The 21,020-nt window shown below is 41.5% G+C and overlaps 1 protein-coding gene across 1 annotated transcript in view; it reads right to left on the bottom strand.

Annotated features, from left to right (window-relative positions):
* The window catches only part of LOC115583392 (receptor-type tyrosine-protein phosphatase gamma-like), a 225,393-nt gene that overhangs the window by 114,522 nt on the left and 89,851 nt on the right, over positions 1–21,020 (bottom strand). The window contains exon 6 of the mRNA XM_030420177.1: positions 915–1,072. Within this exon, the coding sequence (XP_030276037.1) occupies positions 915–1,072 (158 nt within the window). The remainder of the gene's footprint in view (positions 1–914; positions 1,073–21,020) is intronic.

Below are 21,020 nucleotides of genomic sequence, written 5' to 3'. Positions count from 1 at the left end.
TAGGCATTACCACAAAATCATGAACTGCATGTTTAAGCTCTGATGACAGTTTAATACAGCAAAAAAGTGCAAATATTCACAGTATTTAGGGGACTGAAAGAACACATTACAAAGCCAATTTCAAATCACAGATCTTAAAAATCAAGCTTCTTGTGGATTTTATTTGATGTATTTTGTTTTCAACTAGCCAGTGCAAATCTAAATTCATCACAAATGCAATGAAGTGACCATTTTGTTGTCACCAGCGCAGGAATTTCACGAGGGCCATGAGGGCCATGACCCTCGTGCCCTCGCAATTTGGCCTCGTGCCCCTGAAAAAAATATCTGCACTAAGGCCACAGTGGCCTTGATGCCCCGCCTGCATTGCCCTAGTTGATTTTGCAGTTTTCTCCTCTGCCTCTTCCCTGTCAACACGGTTTTGAACACCGGCATCTTTTGCGGAAAAGAAATGCGTCTTTTTATGACATATTGGCAACATCAAATGAGACGACGCGTACATCACCAGTGGTAGGCTCGATTCGAGCCTGGCATGAACCGCTCGGGCGGGCTACAACGACAGTTTGACAGTAATCTATCACTGGCTGACCAGGAGACTTCATCAAATGCACCCCCGATGTCCGCGTGGCAGAGACTTTGGGTCTGAGGAGGAGGAAATGTCGCCGGGTCTGAGTTAATGTGTTGCACTGGCAGGAGTGACAATAACAGACAATGAAAAATGGAAGCCTGTTTTCCTTAAATAATATATAATTCAAGCCATGATACAATTACAATTTTGTCAGGATAGATGTAATTCAAAAAATACTGGTTTATGTTTTACGTAACAAGTTGATTCAGTTGTGATATTGAGATCGCAGGCCAAAATTAGTCTGCACAGAGTTCCTGAGCCTTCTGATATAGAGATATGTGTTTCTCACCTGTTTGTAGGAGACATAAATAGGTCTGCTGAAGATGATCCACTCCACCACCTTACTGCAGGGTGGAGTGGTGAGGGAGCCGGTGTAGCGATAGTAACTTCCCAGTGAGGACGGCAGCAGGTCTTTCAGCACAAATGGCTCCAGGACAGTCTCTTTTTCTATATGAGAGAGGGCAGAACAAAATGTTTGGATCAATACAACATGATCTACACAACACTCCTTATTTCACCGCAAACTATGGTGATCAGGCTTTCTGGAACTCATCCAAGTGCTACTGTTTCACAGCCTTTAGGTTTATGCCATTGATTTCATCTGCATTGTGCCTGCCTCGCTCAGTGTCCCTCTATTGACAGACATAATTGCACCAAACACCTATAATTATACCTCTCTTGGTGTTGCTTAACATACACAATACGATCAATGCTACATCACATCTCTTAAACTAATTGGTGACAGGGAATAATTATTCACTGACTAACAATGTGTGCTCGAACAAAAATATGGCCAACATGAAAGACACCGTGGTCAGTGGGGAGGAGGGAAATAAGGCTGAATGAAATGATAAAGGAGTCTTCAAGTAAGATAGTCTCTTTATTCTTTGAGTTACACTTTTAATGAGAGCAATCCAGACATGGGCATTTTAAACAAATTCATTCAAGTTATCTGACCCAAACACTTAGAGAAAATCAATGAGCAATTCTATACTATGAGTGGGTTGCTATGAGCTACCATTGGCCTGAGAAAAGATGTTAATTCTACAGTGGACAAGAAAAAACAATAAAACCCTTAGTGGAAGCAGAGTGAGCAGTGAGCAAGGCCATGTACCAAGCTGTTTTATTGCATTGCATTGCAACTTGCAAACTTTGTCCTATGCATTTGCTGAATATGCAGAGATGCATCAAGTAATCATAATTGCCTGAAAGACATTAACATATTGTGTGTGCTTGGTGCTGGGACATCCACCTGCATTCATTAATGTTATTGTCCACTTTAGGGCAGGGGAGCAGGCTGAAAGTTCTCCTTTTACCCTTAGTTTTTATATATCTAGCTTAGCTGCTAATTTGCTTAACTGTGTTAAGCAGATAGTTGATAACACTGTCTATCTGCTATTTGGTGCTGAGCAGGTAGTGCAGAGTGGGTTTGTCCAACATTTTCAAATGTTTTCAGACTCAAGCTATTTCAGTAATTCTTCAAAATGCTATGAAAATGTGCTAGAAAGTGCATACAAAATACTTTAATCATTTTCATCAACACATCATCATTCATCTGCCTCAAAACATCAAAAAAGAGCTTTATAGACGTGAAGAGGAAGCCGAGGAGAGGAAGGATGGACTGACAGGCAGCGTTGTAACTAAAGGAGAGATGAAGGAAGAGGATGGGAATTTTTCTGTGAATGGAAAGGTGGGAAAGAGGGGATTGAAAAGGGAAAAATATGAATCGGGCAACAAAGGAGTGAATCATTATGAAAGGAGATCAGAAAAAGGGGGAGGTGGAGAAGGAATTTGATCCACCGTTCCACTGAAAACATATGAGGGATAAGGGGGACAGAAATGGACATAAAAGGTGATGAAGTGTGTTAGACAGGGCTGCCAAGTTTCAGAAAATGACAAGAGTGACACTTTAGTGATACGATGCGTTCGGCAAAAAAAAAACTGGCCTGACTGATGTCCTTGGGGCGCACAGGTGGTCGAGTGGTCAGAGCGCATACCATAAAACGCAGCCCTCCCCGGTTCGATTCCGGCCAGAGGTCCTTTGCTGCGTGTCACCCCCCCCTCTCTCTCCCATGTTTCCTCTCTGTCTACTGCTAATAAAGGTGTCTATGCCACAAAAAAATCTTAAAAAACAAAAAAAAAACTGATGTCCTCACCTCCATGCCAGTGGCTCTCCCTGCACTGTGGCCTTCTAATGCTAGTCTTAATTAACCAGAAATTTGTATTTTTGACGAAATACATTTATCAGGGTTCTTGCAGGTTTCAGTAAGTCAAATTTAAGACCTTTTTAAGACATTTTAAGACCATAACAATTAAAATTTAAGACCTTCACGACGCATTACCAAATTTTTTTTAAAATCAAATAAATTCTGAAAGAATCATTTTATTACAATGAGTTCAGTCATTAACAGATAAACAGGCAAAAAACAAACTTGCCTTCAAATAGAGCAGGGGTTCTCAACCTTTTTGCAAGCTGGGCCCCCAAAAGCAGGTTCATTACCATTTTTTTTTTTATTTAACTTGCTCCTCCGGCGCTCCTGATGGGCTCCCGCAGTTCAGAGTGCTGTTTTCACAATATTAAAAACTCGCCAAATGTGGACAAAAACAGCCCAAATTTTATTCACCCGCCCAATGTATTTTTTTCCCGCCTGGCGTCAATAAAAGTGGTCCAATTGGGCGGAAAACCGCCCAATCTGGCAACACTGACAGGAGAAGGTCGAGTGGGTTTTAAATGTCGGCGCTGTTGTGTGTGAAAGATAGAGACGCCAAGACCCGCCTTACGTTGCTTCTGATTGGTTTATATTGCGTGGTGCCTTCCGTGGTTGGTTAGATTTAGGCACAAAGGACTGATGGATTGTTCTGGGATTGGTTATCTCGGTCAGTCAATCAGAGTTACTCGAACTACGGCAATCCGCGAGGACCAAAGTTTATTATCATGAAAAAAATAAATATAGAGTAGTGAATGGGGAAATATAAGCGTGAGAAATGTCAAGTGTGGCGTGTGATGTGAGAATGGGTCAAATTGCATGACTGTCACACTCAAAGCGTGACACTTGGCAGCTCTGGTGTTAGAGTGTCTGGGATGTAGGCTGATGCATGCAGCAGGGTGGGTCATTTGAAAGGGCTGGCAGCGGGTGGTGGGGGAGATGCATGTCTTTATCAGCGATGGCTAGAACTACAGATCCCACCTCCCCCATCACTGCCTCTTACTCTCTTCCTCTTCACTGTCCCGCTGACAAGACTCATCTCCCGCCACCTCCCCCAACCCCAAGTCAGAGATGTATTTTCAGCTCTGTCGAATCCGTGCAACAGAGCGAGCCAGGGATGGAGGCAGAGTCAGAGCTAGGAAAGGGGAGTCGATAGCAACAGGGTGAATGTCGGTGGGGTGGGAATGGGTGTATGCATCTGAATTAAAACCAAACACAAAACTCAGGAAGTGTCTAAATATGAGACACATGGTTGCTCTGGCTACATGCAGGCATACAACACTCACAAGATGAAAAAGATTTAGCTTGGTGATGCAGCCTTTGGTGTTCAGTGGCACTTTTGGTTTGACTGCAGTGAAACAAGCTCTTTAACATAAATAACAAAATAGACAATGATTTTTGTGATCCAGCAACATTTGTCACTGCCCTCAGAAGCTCGGACATTGCAAGGCAGCTGGATTCGTGAGATCAGGTGATCATGTAATCTTGCAAATCCCTCTGCCAGGCTTGAAGCTATGTGCTTGTGGCTGAACACACAGGCATCGAACCAGTCAAGATCCTTAAAAGAATTACTGGCAGCTATGGGTGTCATTTACATATGACCAGAAACAACTGTATGTACGACAACAACAATGGCGGCTCCTCAGGAAGTTAGTGCACCTGTTGCTATAGCATCAGCTATATCAGAAATTGAGAGTTTATTTCAAGCGCAAAGAATGACACTGGAAGCTTTGGTGGGAGTGTGATTTAACCACTGGCTCTATTGGTGGCAGCACTCTCCAGCTGCTGATCTGGTTTAAATTTGCCTGTGATGCACTGGTCTGAACACAAACACAAACAAACCATTTTGTGAAACATTCTATCTCGTGTGTCAGGATACAAAAGCTCTCTTGACATCTGAGACCACATTTGTAACCAGTCTTCTTTAAAAATCAATGCTGGTTTCTTTTCACTATAATCAATATGTAGAACATAACAGTCCCAGAGATCATTTAACAACAGCTGAACCATCTCCATAGCATCTGACCAAACTATGTCTGCATCATAAGTGCAAACACTTCCATGCAGCACAATATATGGCTTTTGGAAAGTCACTACACTTAAGACCAGTCCTGAGCACTGCATTTGCATTTTTATTTTTACATGTTCTTTAGACTTTAGACTTTAGACTTTTATCCCACATCGGGGAAATTTACTTGTCACAATAGCAAGGTGGACAGACATACAGACATACAAATAAGTACAATACTAAAGAAATATTAAAAAAGATTTGAATAAGAGAGAAAAAATAAAGTAAATAAAATATAGAACGGACAATACGTTATGTGCATTGTATATACAGGAAGCGAAATATGCATTATATACATATAGATAAAGTGTCAAAATTAAATACAGTGTTTAAGAATAAACAGACCCAGTATATTTGTATAAATATGAATACCTCCAAAAAAACAGATTATTATTATAGTGTTATTGCACAGGATAATTGCACAAGATGGCGGAGGTAGAAATGTAAAATAGTGCAAGAAAAGCAGGTGCTTATTGTGCTACATTCATTAACTTGCCTAAGCAGACAGTGCCTACCCTCTGGAAACTGTTACATTGACCCATAGAGCAAGCCAAGGAAGGGAAATGAGTTTAGGCTGGTGGTATCCAATTCTCTCCAAATGAAAGTATTTGAGGAACTGATGGATGCATGTATTCTGAAACAAGCTGATAATGTATGACAGTTATTACAGCTGGCATACAGGCTAGGGTTGAGACTGGACAGCGCAGTACTTGCATCAGTGTATTAATGTAATGTACGTATCTGATAAGAGATAAGTTCATGGCCAGGACTGAAAATTATGAGCATATGTTGTTGATAACTTTATGTTCTTGCTTAAGGAGCTTAAGGACATGGCAGTTTAAAGATTACAACATTTTTCCAAAGCCCCTGTAATACAAGGAAAGCAAATTGAATTGGCAGACAGCTGAAAAAAAACAGATTGTTTTTTGAAGACAAATACAGATGTAGCCAGCAAGTACACAACCAAAGGCTGCAGAATATGAATATAATTTAACATGTATGGTAACATGATGATTTTTTTATTCTATTGAATCAATATTTAAATCTTGTTACCACGCTCGGTTTGACAGCTTGAGATGAAGAAAAAAACAAAAGAAAGTGTCTGAGGTTACCAGCGGGTCTGTACACTTGCCCTGCAAGACTGAAAAACTCTTTGGACCAGGGCTGGTAGGTAGTGTAGGCTCTTTCCTAAATGTACTGATGGCTGATGTGCAGCCTACACTGCATACTGGTGCCTGTGTGGTCCATGTCGGGATAATGGTCAAATCGCTGCAGCCTCCTGGTGGAATTGCAGCACCAAGATGGAGCATGTAGAGCAGGCTTGTCGAAGTTATTACTCAAAGGTAATTTTTTCTTAAGTTAATTGGGATCTTAACACTTAATTAATCAATTAACGCCACATTTCTTACACCTCCTGACTTTAGTATTTAATTATTACAATATGCTGCAATAAACAACTTAACCATTACCAGAGAGAGGCTACTTAGGGACCTGTTACACAAGAATATGAGTTGAGTTGAGGTCTGCTGATATTAATTTGCAATAGCAATTTCTTTTTTTAAATATATATATTTTTTTTATCATATCTGCCTATGTAGAAAAAAAATGGACATTGTAATTATTTTAGCACCTAATAATTAAGAGGGCTGCAGTGAAAGAAACAGTAGTTAGACATTCAGATTTTTCAACACTAGAAAATTTACTTTCCCCTGTAAAACTACTTATAGAGTCACTTGAACGCACCATGACATCCCTTTCAGTGACCGTGCATGTTGCTGCACAAAGCAATGTAGGTTTCAACATCAATGACATGCATCTGAATGCACCATGAAGTCCTGCTGTGTGTGTCAAGCGATCGGACACTGAAAGCTGAGGAGCTGAGTGTATATATATCTATAGAGAGAAGCAGCTTGCACGCGAATGACAGAAAAACACGTCAGAGACTCTCAGCATAGTTTTTTATAACATGACTATTTGGTACAAAAAAATGTACTATGAAGGATAGCCTTAAAAGATTTACTTACTGAAAAGAAATATATATGCATCTGGATGTGGGCCGAGGTCTGGAATTTGAGTAGCCTTGGTGTAATAGGTCTTAAAGTTAGGCTAACAACTTAAAGCAGAAGAGATGATTGATTCCTAAAGTGTTGCATTTTGCTGCATTAACATAAGACACTGAGCACGTTTCCATGCACACTAGTAAACCAACCATTATCTGACTCATGGAATTACCAGATTATTCAAGTGGTCATGTAAACAACATATGAGATATGCCCCATCTGATAAAAGCCATTATCAGATAATGAGAAATCTGATAAACACACCTACTTTTTTGGCCAGTATTCCGTTTAATTTGGTGCATGTACACCGTTGATCACATTGATCACGTTGATATCTTTCATTCTTTTAGATTTGCGCACTTGTAAAAATGTAAAAGAAGTGGATGCATTTTCTGACCGTGTGAATAACATGAAGAAGTAAAGCATTATTTTGAAAACCAACCAAATCCCCCAGCCCTAACCTGCAGAGACGCCATGATAAGTCAAAAGAAATCCGACTAATTGACTGTATCATGTAAACCTGTTTTTTCCATTATCGCATTACTAAAGTGCATGTAAACACATCAAATCAGATTATTACCATAACCAGTTATCAGATTATTGTGGTAATGTAAATGAGCTCAATGGTTTAATCATTAAATTATTAATTATTATTATTGTTAATTAAATGTCTTGATATGGACAAAAGTGTTTGACTGATAATTATAATAAGATAATGATGATCTATAACAGCTTGGTTACAGCTGCAATAGAATCATGATCAAAAACATTATTAACATTGGTTAACATTACCATTGTTTTTAAATGTGTGGGAAAGTCAAACTCAAATTTTAACCACCTGACACAGCCACTTAGAGGGGCTCAATGTAACAAGTGCCTTGTCTCAGTGCCTCTCTCTGCTCCACTAACACAAAGTAACAGTAGCCAACGCTAGTGTAGAACGTATACTAATGATCAGCCACCAGCACAACACAGAAGTTCCACAGATCCCCGTAGTACCAGCCCATTTTCTGATATGCCTATGCGTATAGCTTTTGCAGTTGCCCTACTTTCACTGCGTTGTATTAGCTGTGTTATACTTCATCATATTTACTGGTGCAGCCGTGGCTCAGGAGGTAGAGCAGTTGTCCACCAATCAGACTTATGTGGTTTGATTCATGACCCTTGCAGTCTTACATGTTGAAGCATGAGTGGTTACTAAGACTAGAAAAGCACTATTATTATATATAGTCTGCATGGAGACCATATAATTGCTGTTATTTTTTTTCCCAGACATTCAAGTTTGCCAGAAGATGGATCCTGTTGACATCAGTGATCCCCTGACTCTTGAACTAGCACCAGCAGGTCAAGTTTTGCACCTGTGAAATGTCTAATAAAAATCTACCCGATGAAGTAATACAACATTTGATACATTGATGATTCACCATCATCGGAGTGAGACGTTGGGATTTAGGTGAAATGTTTTGGAAACTATAGTTGAGACTGCAGAGTAATGTGGTAGACACATTCACATTCCTCTCAGGATGAATTGTAATCATTTTAGTGATACAACTTTTCATACAGTGCCAGTCAGGACAACATGCATGTTGCATGTTTCTACTGTCACCGTGAGTTTGTAAGCATGCAGACATCAGCATTTAGCTCAAAGCACCAGAGCTGCATCACTGTAGTGCTCGTTGTTCAGTTTGCAGTCAATGTTACCAAACGTTGTTGTTAAATGTGTTGAATATGTAATAACCTGAGATCATGAAACGTAGCTTGGTGGTATGTTTGATCATCATCACAAGAAAGAATGTTGGGCATTCTCAATAGATAGATAGATAAATAGATATACCACAACATTAAAAATCTGAATGATTACAATTTGCATTCTACATGTAGGATCACTAGTTTAAACAGGCTGGCATTATTAGAAGTCTTTTAAATGGTGTTTAAAATTTCAAACAGAACAGTACATACTTAAAGCCTCTATGGGCAAACCCATGTGAAAGCTGCAGACAAACCCACTTGGTAACCATATTTGCAGGTCACCTTTAAACCATATGAGGCCGACATGGGCATGTTGGCTTTGAAGAAAATGTATTAAACTTCTCAAACACAATCTGTTGTTAACAGTTTGATGATAAGACCTACAAAATAAAATATGGTGTGAATATTATGGGAACAACATGTTTTTTTTTTGTTTGACCATTTTCAGGAGGCCATTGCAAATTAATGCAGGGCTGAAAGTTGTTAATATTCCATATCAAACAGCCCCTGCTAGCAGCCTCAAAGAAGCTCTGGTGTCACAATGAATTAAGTGTTTTTTGTTTGCCTCTGGGTTACCATGAGCACACAACCATTAAACATCTATGATGAAAGGGTATACATACAGTAAAGTCATAACTTTTTCCCTGATTGTTGATCTCCTGAACAGTACTACTTTGTTGAGAAAGTGGGTCTTGGAAATGTCATAGTGGGACAGTGAAGCATGTTTTTAAAAAGCTGATATTTCAGTTCTAAATCATGGAGTGTTTGAGGGGAGTTTATAGAATAAAAGAACTAGGGACTCATTTATCTGCACTGCAGTTAGATTGCTTGCGCATGAAATGGGGTGGCATTTTATGCCTTGATGAGAACTTTATATTTTGCAGTGAATTTTTACTGCGAAACACTGAGCTACTATCCAGTCTTATCAACAGATGGCAAACGTTGGGATTTATTGTGTGGATTTATTAGGATTTTATGCCGTGTTTTCATTGTATTTTTTCATTGCGTGTTCCTATAGTAAAACCTTAGACAATAATATCTACATATATCTATAATAGAGTCCTGCACGGGTCTTATTTTGCAAACCCGCACCCGCCCGTACCCGTCGTACTTAAAACCATAGACATATATACATAGACGCCGCATCGACTGTGGAGGGGTGTGCCTACAGCGCCGCCATCTTGGAACAGGGCTAGCAGAGGCAGCGGTGCATCAACCTACGGAGGAAAGAGTTACTCCTTAATCTCAAAGTAGAATTATTTGCTGAATTTTGGACCGATTATCAAACGTATTGATTTGTTAAAAACGTCACACATGTAGCTATGATACAGGGTGCTTGGATATTTTTAAAATGCTGGTTTTACTACCCAAATACAAATTCTACTTAATGTTATCAGCAGACGAGCTTCTGACAGAAGATTTGTGAATGAAAAGATGCCGGTGTTTCGGATTTAACACGGGTCCATGTTAACTGGCGACCGTGAGCCGAATGCGTCTGTGGTCACCGTAGTTACAACAGATGTTGAAAACAGGAAGAGAAGACGTAGCTGTCCTCTGATCTGCCTCTTTGTTCAGGTTTTTTCTGTGCAAAACATACCTGATACGTGTTTGGGCTGCTATTTGATTAAATGTGTCAGTCGCTGACTTATTTCACTTACCAGTGCCTTTGTTAAGGCCAGTGCATTTAATACAGAAACAGTGTTCAAAATACGTTGGATTTGTCTTTCACTCACTCCCAACCAGATGAGTGAAATAAGTCAGATCTTCAGAGTTGCTGGTTGTTACGGAGGACGTTGTAAACAGGAAAGGTGAGAGTTGCGGCAGTCACTCCACTATGCCAATCAGATCACAGGTGACTCTCGGCATAACCTATTTCACTCCTCACAGCAGACACACAGCCACCTCCTGGTCGCAAAAGGAGGCCAGATCAACTTGTGACCGCAGTGTCTGTTCACCGTGTCTGTATGTGATGATTTATAACACAAATAAGATTTTCCAAAAGAATATGGTGTTTCTTGGACAGCTGGACAGCCACGAGGAACAAAGTTCTCCTCTGTGTCCTGCAGCGTGCGACAAAGTCTGAGTCCTCAGGGGAGCCACTCAAAAAAATGGAAAGAATGTGATGGATCCTGTAAGTTCCTGCAAGCTGTTCTGACGGTCTGATATTCAAAAAAGGTAGAGACAGCAGAGCCTATGTCTACAATAATAATAATAATAATAATAATAATAATAATGATAGAGATATAATTATAATACTAACAATATAATATGAATATAATAATAATAGCAAAAGCAACAATAATAATATAATTAAGCAATAACAAGAATCATAATATAATGATAATAATAGCAATAATAATAATAGCAATAATAATAATACCAGTAATAATGAAAATAATATGATAATAATAGCAATAATAATAATACCGGTAATAATTAAAATAATATAATGATAATATAATAACATAATGATAATGATACGAATAGTATATATATATATATATATATATATATATATATATATATATATATATATATATATATATATATATATATATACACAAGAGGTGTTGGCAGTCCAGGAGAGGTCCTCGGAGATGAGGACTCCAAGGAATTTGAAGGTCTTCACCCTCTCCACGCTGACCTCATTTATGCAGTGGGGCCAGGACAATGTTGCATTTCCTTCTGAAGTCCTTGATAATCTCTTTGTTTTTTGTGGTGTTCAGTGAGAGGTTGTTCACTGAACACTATGCTGCCAGGCGCTTTATCTCATCCCTGTATGCCGTCTCGTCTCCTCCTGAGATGAGCCCCATGACTGTTGTGTAATCAGCAAGTTTGATGAAGATGTTTGACGAATGGGCTGGTGTGCAGTTGTAGGTGTGCAGGGAGTACAGCATTGGGTTCAGCACATGTTTAGGGTGATAGAGGAGGAGATGTGGGGGCCAAGTCTGACACACTGAGGTCGATTAGTGAGAAAGTTGACCCAGGCACGGATGGAGGACCAGAGGCCCAAGTCCATACGTTTATGGATTAAAACGTCCGAGATGATTGTATTAAATGCTGTGCTTAAGTCTATGAAGAGCATCCTCACGTAGCTGTCTGGATGTTCCAGGTGGGTCAGTGCTGTGTGAGTTGCGATGGCATTTGGATCCTCCGAGGACCTGTTTGCCCTGTAAGCAAACTGGTGTGGATCAAATGACGGAGCCAGGTTTGCTTTGATGTGAAGGACCAGTTTCTCAAAGCATTTTTATGTTCATCGGTGTGAGTGCTATTGGCCTGTAGTTACCCAGGTCCTCAGAAACTGGGTTCTTGGGAACAGGGATGATGGTGGGTATGATGGCTTGTGACAGGGAGATGTTGAATATCTTAGTGAAGATCCCAGCGAGCTGATCAGCACATGCCTGGAGCACTTTGCTAGGTACTCCATCAGGTCCAGCAGCCTTCCTTGGGTTAACTGACCTCAGCATACGCCTCACTTCCTGTTCCTGCAGTGTGAGTGTGTGGTGGTAAAGGCTAGAGGGGGAGGTGACACTGAAGCAGGCTTATTAATCTTAAAGCAAGAGAAGAAACAGTTTAGCTGCTCAGCCAGAGAGGCATCTGCATGTACAGAGTTGTTGTTGCTGCCTTGGTAGTTGGTGATGTGCTGAATTCCCTGCCACACTATCTTTGCCTCCCTGAAGCCTCTTTTTAGGATGGCCCTTGCAGTGCTGTACAGTGACATGTCATCTGACCTGAAGGCGGTGCTGTGATTTTTCAGAAGCATCTGGACCTCCTTTGACATTCAGGGTTTCTGGCAAGGAAAAACCATATCTGTTTTTCAACTGTGACGTTGTCAGCACAGCATAGTCTTAACACAACAAAGCACAGTCTGTGTCTATTCCTCCAGGTTTCCTTGGTCGAAAAGATCCCAGACAGTGTGCTTGAAGCAGTACTGCAGCTGAGGCAAAGTGCACTCTGGCCAAGTTTGGAGGATTTTGGTATTTGGCTTTGTTGATCTGCTGAGGGGGACATAAGCAAGAAACAGCAGCAGGGGGAGATGTGGTCTGACTGACCAAGGTGAGGGAGAGTAATAGCTCTGTAAGCATGCTTTATGTTTGAATAAACATGATCCAGAGTGTTATTCCCTCTTGTTGCACAGGTAACATGCTGGTAGAAGTTAGGGAGAACAGTTTTTAAGTTGGCCTGATTGAAGTCGCCAGCTACGATGTGTATACCGTCAGGATTGGCATGTTGTTGTTTGTTTACAATAGCCAGGAGGAGGGTAAGGGCTATGCTAACATTAGCATCGTGAGGGATGTAAACAGCACTGATGGTAGCTACACTTAGCTCTTGTGGTATATAGAACGCCCTGCTGGAAAAACCAGCATAGACCAGCACCAAAACCAGCACCAAAACACAACATATGCAGCAAGACCAGCATATGTTGTGTTTTGGTGCTGGTCTATGCTGTTTTTTTCCAGCAGGGGGGTCTTCATGCTACTGAGAGGGCTTCAAGATCAGGACAGCAATGTCGGGCAAAAATCCTGCTGTTGGAACACCAGTCATTGTTCAGGTAGATACAGAGTCCCCCTCCTCGCTCTTCCCCGACTCACTGCCTTTGTCCAGCCGGTAGCTTGCGCAGCCTGCTAGCTGTACCGTGGCGTCCGGGATGCACAGGTGTAGCCAGGTTTCTCTTATAATCCTCACACAGCAGGTCCGGACAGATCGGTTTAGGCGATGAGCAGCTCCAGTTCATCCATTCAGTTTGTGATGGATCTGGCGTTGGTGAGGAAGATGCTTGGTACTGGAGGCTTGTGCGGTTGTTTCCTTAGCCTGGCTAGTAGGCCTGACTAGCATCCTCGCTTCTGCTTTCACTCTATCTGTGCCTCTGTCGCCTGCTGGGCCAGCTGACCCTGTTTGTCTGGAGATGTTGTGGGCTCTCTGGCAGTTGCTTGTGACAGCGATATTAGACTTAGACTTTATTGTCATTCAGTGTGCAACAAGTGAACACAGAATGAAATTTCGTTTCAGGGGCTCAGCATAGGATTATAATATGAAAGTATATACAAAAATTACCACAATAAGAATAATAAATATAAAAAACAGAAACATACTGAAAGTGCAAATTAGTGAAAGTGACTTCATTGGGTTGGGAAGTGCAAATATTTTGAGGAAACAAGGTATCCAGAATAAACAACAATTGTCAAAACAAATCCAGTCTACAGAAGGACAAAGAAGCTACACTGTTTTTAGTCTCTGATTTCTTAGGCTGAGTTTTCATTTGTCCTTCCGTAGGTCCAAAAAATATCCCAAGAGGTCATCCCATCCTCCTTGTTAGCCAACCGTTTGTGAAGAATAGACTCATAAGATGCTGTTTCCACCATTGCATTAGTCCAGTCTTTCAGATTAGGAGATACAGCAGTTTTCCAGTGTCTTAAAGTCCGTGTAAACCAAAATCAGCCATTTTCTTCTAAACACATTAAACAGGCCATAAATGTGTTTACTTAAAACATGTAATAGCCATTCGGCCATGTAGAATTTAATTTTGGAGCTAGGCTCACAAACAGTTTTTCAACATTTCTGTGTTCAGGATTTAATGGGCGGGTCAGAAATCATGCAAATCATGGCCGCGTTATGTAACGCGGCCATATGATTTGCATAAACCCGGCCCTGCTGCGGAAGTGGTATAAATACGTTCAGCGCATCAGCTTCAGCGGTTCTCCCACTCACTCTCCAGTCTTGGATAGCATTGCTTACAATAGTTTGCAGCTAGCTAACCAGTCAACCAGTCAGCTAACCAGCCATGTCTCCTCCACATCGCTCTGCATCTTTCCTGGATGCCACAGTGTGCAGGGTGACGGCGCTGTTAGCTTATTTAAGTTTCCTTCGGATGACAACGTATGGAAACGGGGGAGTCCGTTGACGCTGGTCAACTCCGTCCCCGGCTTGCATCCTCTCCTCCCGCCGACGAGGAGATGTGACCGCTGCTGACCGCCGCTGACACTCTCCGTCCCGCTGACGGCGGGTCCCACCGGCATGATGTGGCCGCCGCGCCGCAGCCGGCCCTCCGTCCCGCTGACGGCGGGTCCCACCGGCATGATGTGGCCGCAGCGCCGCAGCCGGCCCTCCGTCCCGCTGACGGCGGGTCCCACCGGCATGATGTGGCCGCAGCGCCGCAGCCGGCCCTCCGTCCCGCTGACGGCGGGTCCCACTGGCTTGATGTGGCCGCCGCGCCGCAGCCGGCCCTCTGTCCCGCTAACGGCGGGTCCCACCGGCATGATGTGGCCGCACCGCAGCCGACCCTCTCCGTCCTGCTGACGGCGGGTCCCACCGGCGGTATGTGGCGGTAGTATCAGGGCCGCATTATTGGTGAGCCGTCCCAGTGTGAACGGATAATCCGGAGGCGCGGAGCGAGGGCGTGTCGGTCTGACAGTCTGATAACTGCACAGGTCCTTCACTCAACTAAATACAGAGAAATGTTCCACAAAGCAACGTTACAGGACCGAACAAAAGTAACGTAGTAACTGTAACTGTCTTTAGCAACTTATATGAGGAAAACAAATACCACAGCTGTACGTGGAGAAGCATCTGTCCTCCTGTCCGTCCCCTCCCTGTCCTCCTGTCTGTCCTCCTGTCCGTCCCCTCCCTGTCCTCCCGACTCTTCCTCACATTTCTGCTCACAAAACAGCGTCTGTCACGTTTGTCACAAGAGTGTTTAACTCACCGAGTGTTTGACGAAAATAAATCACCGCGACCGCCAGCCCTCCTGACCGAGACTTCAGGAAACTGTCCCCCAGAAAACAGCCTCTGTCCCCGCGAGTGACAGAGTCAGACAGCGTCCTGTTCACTGATGGTGATTATGTATATATATGTAATTTAGCGCGAAAAACTTCACTCCGTCACTTTCCAGGATGTTTAGTGGGTCAGGATCTCAATCACTACACGTTATAACAGCATCTATATGATTATAAACTGTCCGCGGGTTTAGATAGACAAGGGGAACACCTGGGGAACACCTGGGGAGACACCGACGTCATTAACATGACGTGTAGCCCCCGCCGCATGGGCGTGGTTCCAGCGCCTCTAACTGACACGCCCCCAGCGTTTCACAGCAGAAAGAAGTGCTTGTTTTTCCATGATTTAGAGACCTAATTTTATATACTTAACAATTTTTTTAATCTTTCAAATTTGGCTCAGTGGTCAATGATACATGTTTCTTTGGTGTGACAAACTCATAACACAATTTTTGTGCCGATTTTCACAGACTTTAAAATAACTCTGGAAGCTGTGACCAAGCCCACCGTAATGACAGAAAAAGTTTTTTTTTTTTTAATATATATTCGGTATTTGTGATCTGTCTCCTAGTAAACATATGGCAGGGGTCAGGGGAATCACTGAACCAGGGCCAAAATCCCAATCATAGTTGGGGGGGAACAATAAACAGTAAAATTTTAGAGAATAATTCCAGGGGGGGACAAGGAGTAAAAGTTGTAGCCTGTCTTTTATACAGCATCTTTTACCGCAATTTGACGCTTAGTCTCTCTATCTCTCCAACAGGCAGGCAGAAGACCTTTCTTAGCACTGGCTGAGTCCACCTGCACAAGTCTAGATTTAAAACAAAATAATTGAAATCAAATTAACATGTACACATGCAATGAATAAACTAATTATCAGGCAAACATCTAAGTTTGTTTATCAGATTTCTCATAATCAGATAACTGTCTTTTTCCAGATGAAAGATATCAGATTATGCTATTCTCCCTCTCTCTCTCTCTCTCTCTCTCTCTCTCTCACAGTGTTGCACTCTTGCACTGTCAGCATGTTCAAATCAAATGTTTTAAAAAATGTTATCAAAAGTAATGATAATAACAATAATTGCATTATACTGTATTAGTCCTTACCCTACCTGTATACAAGTTCTTGTTTATTCACCCAGCAATACAAAATAATGGTATTAGGTGGAAGGTGGAAATAATATTTTTTACTGTCAAATGTGTACAACTCCAGAATGAATATCATGTGTAATAATAGGATCTCACACTTGTGACAATACTGCTAAAAAATCTGTAGGAAATTCATTAAATTGTGATAATTTAACTGGAGATTGACAGAGACTGCAACATTTGACTCAGAAATGAAAAAAATCTGTTTTAAAAACAAAGTAGGTACAGTATCTACTAGTTAACTGAACATATTTCAAGACAATTAACTCTGGATAACTGGAAAAAACCTTCCTGGAAATAAATCTGAAATGTCGGTAATATCTGATTCTGACATTTATATACAGACAGTCTTTTAGAATGACAAAAATAATTATTACTGCTCTTGTCCTGTCCTGTCCTTTCCTGTCCTCTCCCTCTCCTCTCTGTCTGTGACTATCACTATCTGTAGCTTTTATCTTAGCTTAACAGCACTCATAATTGAGTAGGCTTTTGAACAATGCAGGATAAATGTTGCAGACAGCCTGGACCTGGCATTTTTTGTAAAAGGGATATGTGTTGCTGTAACTTATGTAACTATGTCTGTGTGGTATAGACCTCTTACCCCGCGAAGCACGGTGTGAGTAGCAGGCTCCGTCCACACGCTGCTGCAGCTGCTAGCTCCGCCCGTTGGAAAGAGTGTGGGGTGGACTCAACCATTTCTCGGAATGGGAGGGGGGGGACTAAATCTTTAAAGATGTAAATAGCACATTATTGTGCGATTATAATGAGCACCGCTTACATTGTGCTTTCAATACATGCTACTGCATTGTTCAAAAATTATTAATTGTGTCTCAAATATTCTAGGGGGGGACAGCTTTACTGGAGGGGGGGACATGTCCCCCCTGTCCCCCCGCGATTTCCGCCTATGCACTGAGCCTGACCAGTTACTCAGGAAGTCCACAACTTTGACCCACAATTGACTCACGAATGCACATTCCCATACACAGTGAAGGAAAGTTCCTACCTCTGTTTTACACTTCCAACACATATTATCATTCATCAATTTCATTCTATGTAATCTCACAGGGGTATGATAATATCTATGATCTTATATGGTGTGAACTTCCCTCTTGCTTCCCTTACATACTTTCCACAGTCTGCTAGTAAACCCATAGTAAACCATTTCTCCTGTGTAAAGTTTATTCTCAGGTCTCTCTGCCATAACAATTTCACATTAGAGGACTCAACACTTACTGAATAGTTTGTTAGTCTATAAAATTGTGAGGCTGTGCAGTGTTCCCGTGGCACATTCAGATATTCCAAAATGAACAATTACCAATTTGAGATTTCACACAGTCCCTGATTTATAAGTATTTCCAAAAATGTTGTTTGCCTTCAAGTTTAAATTGATGCGATAATTCCCCATAAGACATAAATTGTCCATTTTTGTACAGGTCCTTTATAGTACATACACCACTTGAACGCCACTGCCTCCAATACACTGACGTTTTACCAATATGTATGGCAGGATTAAACCACAATGAAGCATATATATGTACATATTGCGACAACTTATACATTTTGTGTACTTGGCCCACACTTCCTTAGTGCACAAGAATTGGATTTGTTGTTTTACTTCATTGAGACAGTTGCTCCTTTGGACTAAATGGTAAACATAACTCATTCTCAATCTCCATCCAATCTGGCTTGTTGTCTGTCCTTTTCCAATATTTGGCTAATTTAGCCATTTCAAAAGATATCTCATATAACCTTGGATCTGGTAAACCTAATCCCCCTTTCTCCTTGGGGGCGCAGAGTTTACTTAGTTTTATTCTTGCTCTTTTCCCATCCCATAAAAAATGTGGTAAAGATGCCTCAGGGTCTGTCACTACAGCTAAAATATCATCAGCATATAGCAACAATTTATGTTCCTGTCCCCCACCCTCTACTCCCTTAATTTTCCCGTTATTCCTGATCCTAACAGCCAGTGTTTCTAGACAAATAATAAACAATAGAGGGCTCAAAGAGCAGCCTTGGCAAGTGCCTCTAGACAGGCCGAAAATGGGTGATATAACTCCATTGGTAATTACTGCTGCTTTTGGTTCTTTATATAATGTCTTTGCCCATTGAGAGAAATAGGGACCGAACCCGAAATGTGACAAAGCGGAAAAGAGAAAGCTCCATTCCACCTCATCAAAGGCCTTTTCGGCATCTAGGGAAGTAGCAGCTATTGGCACATTTTTGGACTGGGCAAGCCACATTAGATGTATTAATTTCCTCATGTTGTCTGATGAGGATGTGTTTTTCATAAAGCCTGCTTGGTTGGGATGTATAATGTTGGGTGAAACTTGTTGAAGTCGTAGAACCAACACTTTTGTCAGCATTTTAAAGTCCAGATTAAGCAGGCTAATAGGTTTGAAATTAGATGGGTCTGTTATGTATCTGTCTTTCTTTGGAATCAGAGATATTAAAGCTTCATTAAATGTTGGCGGCATGTGGCCTATTTCAAATGCCTCTTGATACGCCTTCACCAAGACTGGGGCAAGATTGCCTATGTACTCTTTATAATATCCCACAGGAAATCCGTCATAGCCTGGTGATTTCCAAGTGTTCATTAATGACACAGCCTTCCTTATTTCTGCTACAGTTATAGGCGACTCTAACTTCCTTGTGTGATCAGGGTTAAGCTTAGGCATATTAATGTTAGAGAAGAATTAATTCATTTGGTTGTCATCGCAAGATTCCGATGATGTATATAGTTTCTTGTAATATTGTTGAAATGTCTCATTTATATCTTTTGTTCAGGTAACTTATTTATCTCCCTGTTTCATGGCTGAAATTATATTTGAGGAGTCTTTTACTTTACTTGTCTAGCTAATATTTTTCCAGTTTTTTCCCCACCTTCATAAAAATGTGTTTTTAATCTGCATAAGGAATATTCTACTTTTTTGTTAAAGATTTCATGCAGCTGAAACTTAATCTTACAGAGTTTCTGATATTGTGGTTCTGAAAAATGTTGCACTAAATCAGTTTCCTTTAATTTAATTTCACCTTCTAATACCTTGATTCAGTTTAGGCTCTCTTTTTTCTTTTGGGCAGAGTGAGCTATTAATTTCCCTCTTATATATGCTTTAGAGGTCTCCCAAACTGTTGCAATTTCCTTAGTGCTGCCGATGTTTTATTCAAAAAAAGATTTCAAATCCTCTTCCAACAATGTCCTAAAGCCTTTGTCATGTAATAAAGATGTATTCATTCTCCATCTATTCCTCTTACCCATGTCCAATTCTGTGTTTATACATAATTCCACTACCGCATGATCTGTGATAGCAATAGTTTTAATAATGCAACTAACTACACTGTTTACTAAAGGGTTTGCAATTAAGAAAAAGTCAATTCTGGAGTGTGACTTAAGACAATGGAAAAAAAAACGTGTAGTCCCTATCCCTAGGGTTAGTGAGCCTCCAGACATCCACAAGCGCCATGTCATCTTTTAACATATGAATTGCTTCGCTTTCTATAGTCATCAGTGGACCTTTAAACCGACTTTTGTCTAAAATAGGGTTCATCACGTGGTTAAAGTCTTCTGCCAGTATTATTTGCCCATCCATCTCCCCTAGAACCCTGTTCACTTCATGAAAGAAGTGTGGGTCTTCCTTATCAGGTGCATAAATATTACATAATATCGCCTGCATACCCGCTATTAGTGCCTGCACACATATAATTCTTCTCTCTGTATCTTTAACCTCTTTAAGCAACACAAAAGGCCAGCGTGTACTTCACCTCCCGCTTCTGCAGCTTAGCTTCACCGAGGTGAACGTTTTCCTCTTCTCCGCCAACTCTTTTGTCATATCGGTGAATACAGATAGTCGGCATCCTTCCTATATGAAGCCCTGTTTTTCTTTAGCTGCCTTTATCACTTTGTCCCTCGCTGACTGTCTCAGGAACCGTATCAGGACCGGTCGTTGGGGCGGCTCCGTGTCCGGCATAGGTGCGAGCAACCGATGAGCTCTGTCAATCTTAAATTCGGCATCAGCCCAGAGCTCCAGCCCCTCAGTCAACATTTTCTGAACACAACCCATTAATGTCCCATTAGTCCCAAAAGTCTCTTTCAGGCCTATGACCCTCACGTTGTTCCTTTTGCTCTGATTTTCCAGGACTTGAATGTGGTCCTACATTACTTCCATTAGCTTTTTTCTCTTGTCTCCATCAGTGTGTAGCCGCTCTGAGGTCTCCTCTAGGCGCTTGATGCACGTTTCTACTTCCGCCAGACTCTCTTGCATAGCCGTCACTGTCGCTTTCATCTCCGTTGACGTCTCTTTAATAGTTGTGACATCTGTGGCAACCCTCTGCAGTGTGCTGCTCATTTTAGCAATTTCTGTAAACAGAGAGTCAAAACTGGGAGGTGGGTCA

The sequence above is a fragment of the Sparus aurata genome, chromosome 6 (assembly GCF_900880675.1).
Source record: "Sparus aurata chromosome 6, fSpaAur1.1, whole genome shotgun sequence".
In the NCBI taxonomy this organism is placed as follows: Eukaryota; Metazoa; Chordata; class Actinopteri; order Spariformes; family Sparidae; genus Sparus; species Sparus aurata.
This window is presented reverse-complemented; position numbering and strand designations above follow the sequence as displayed.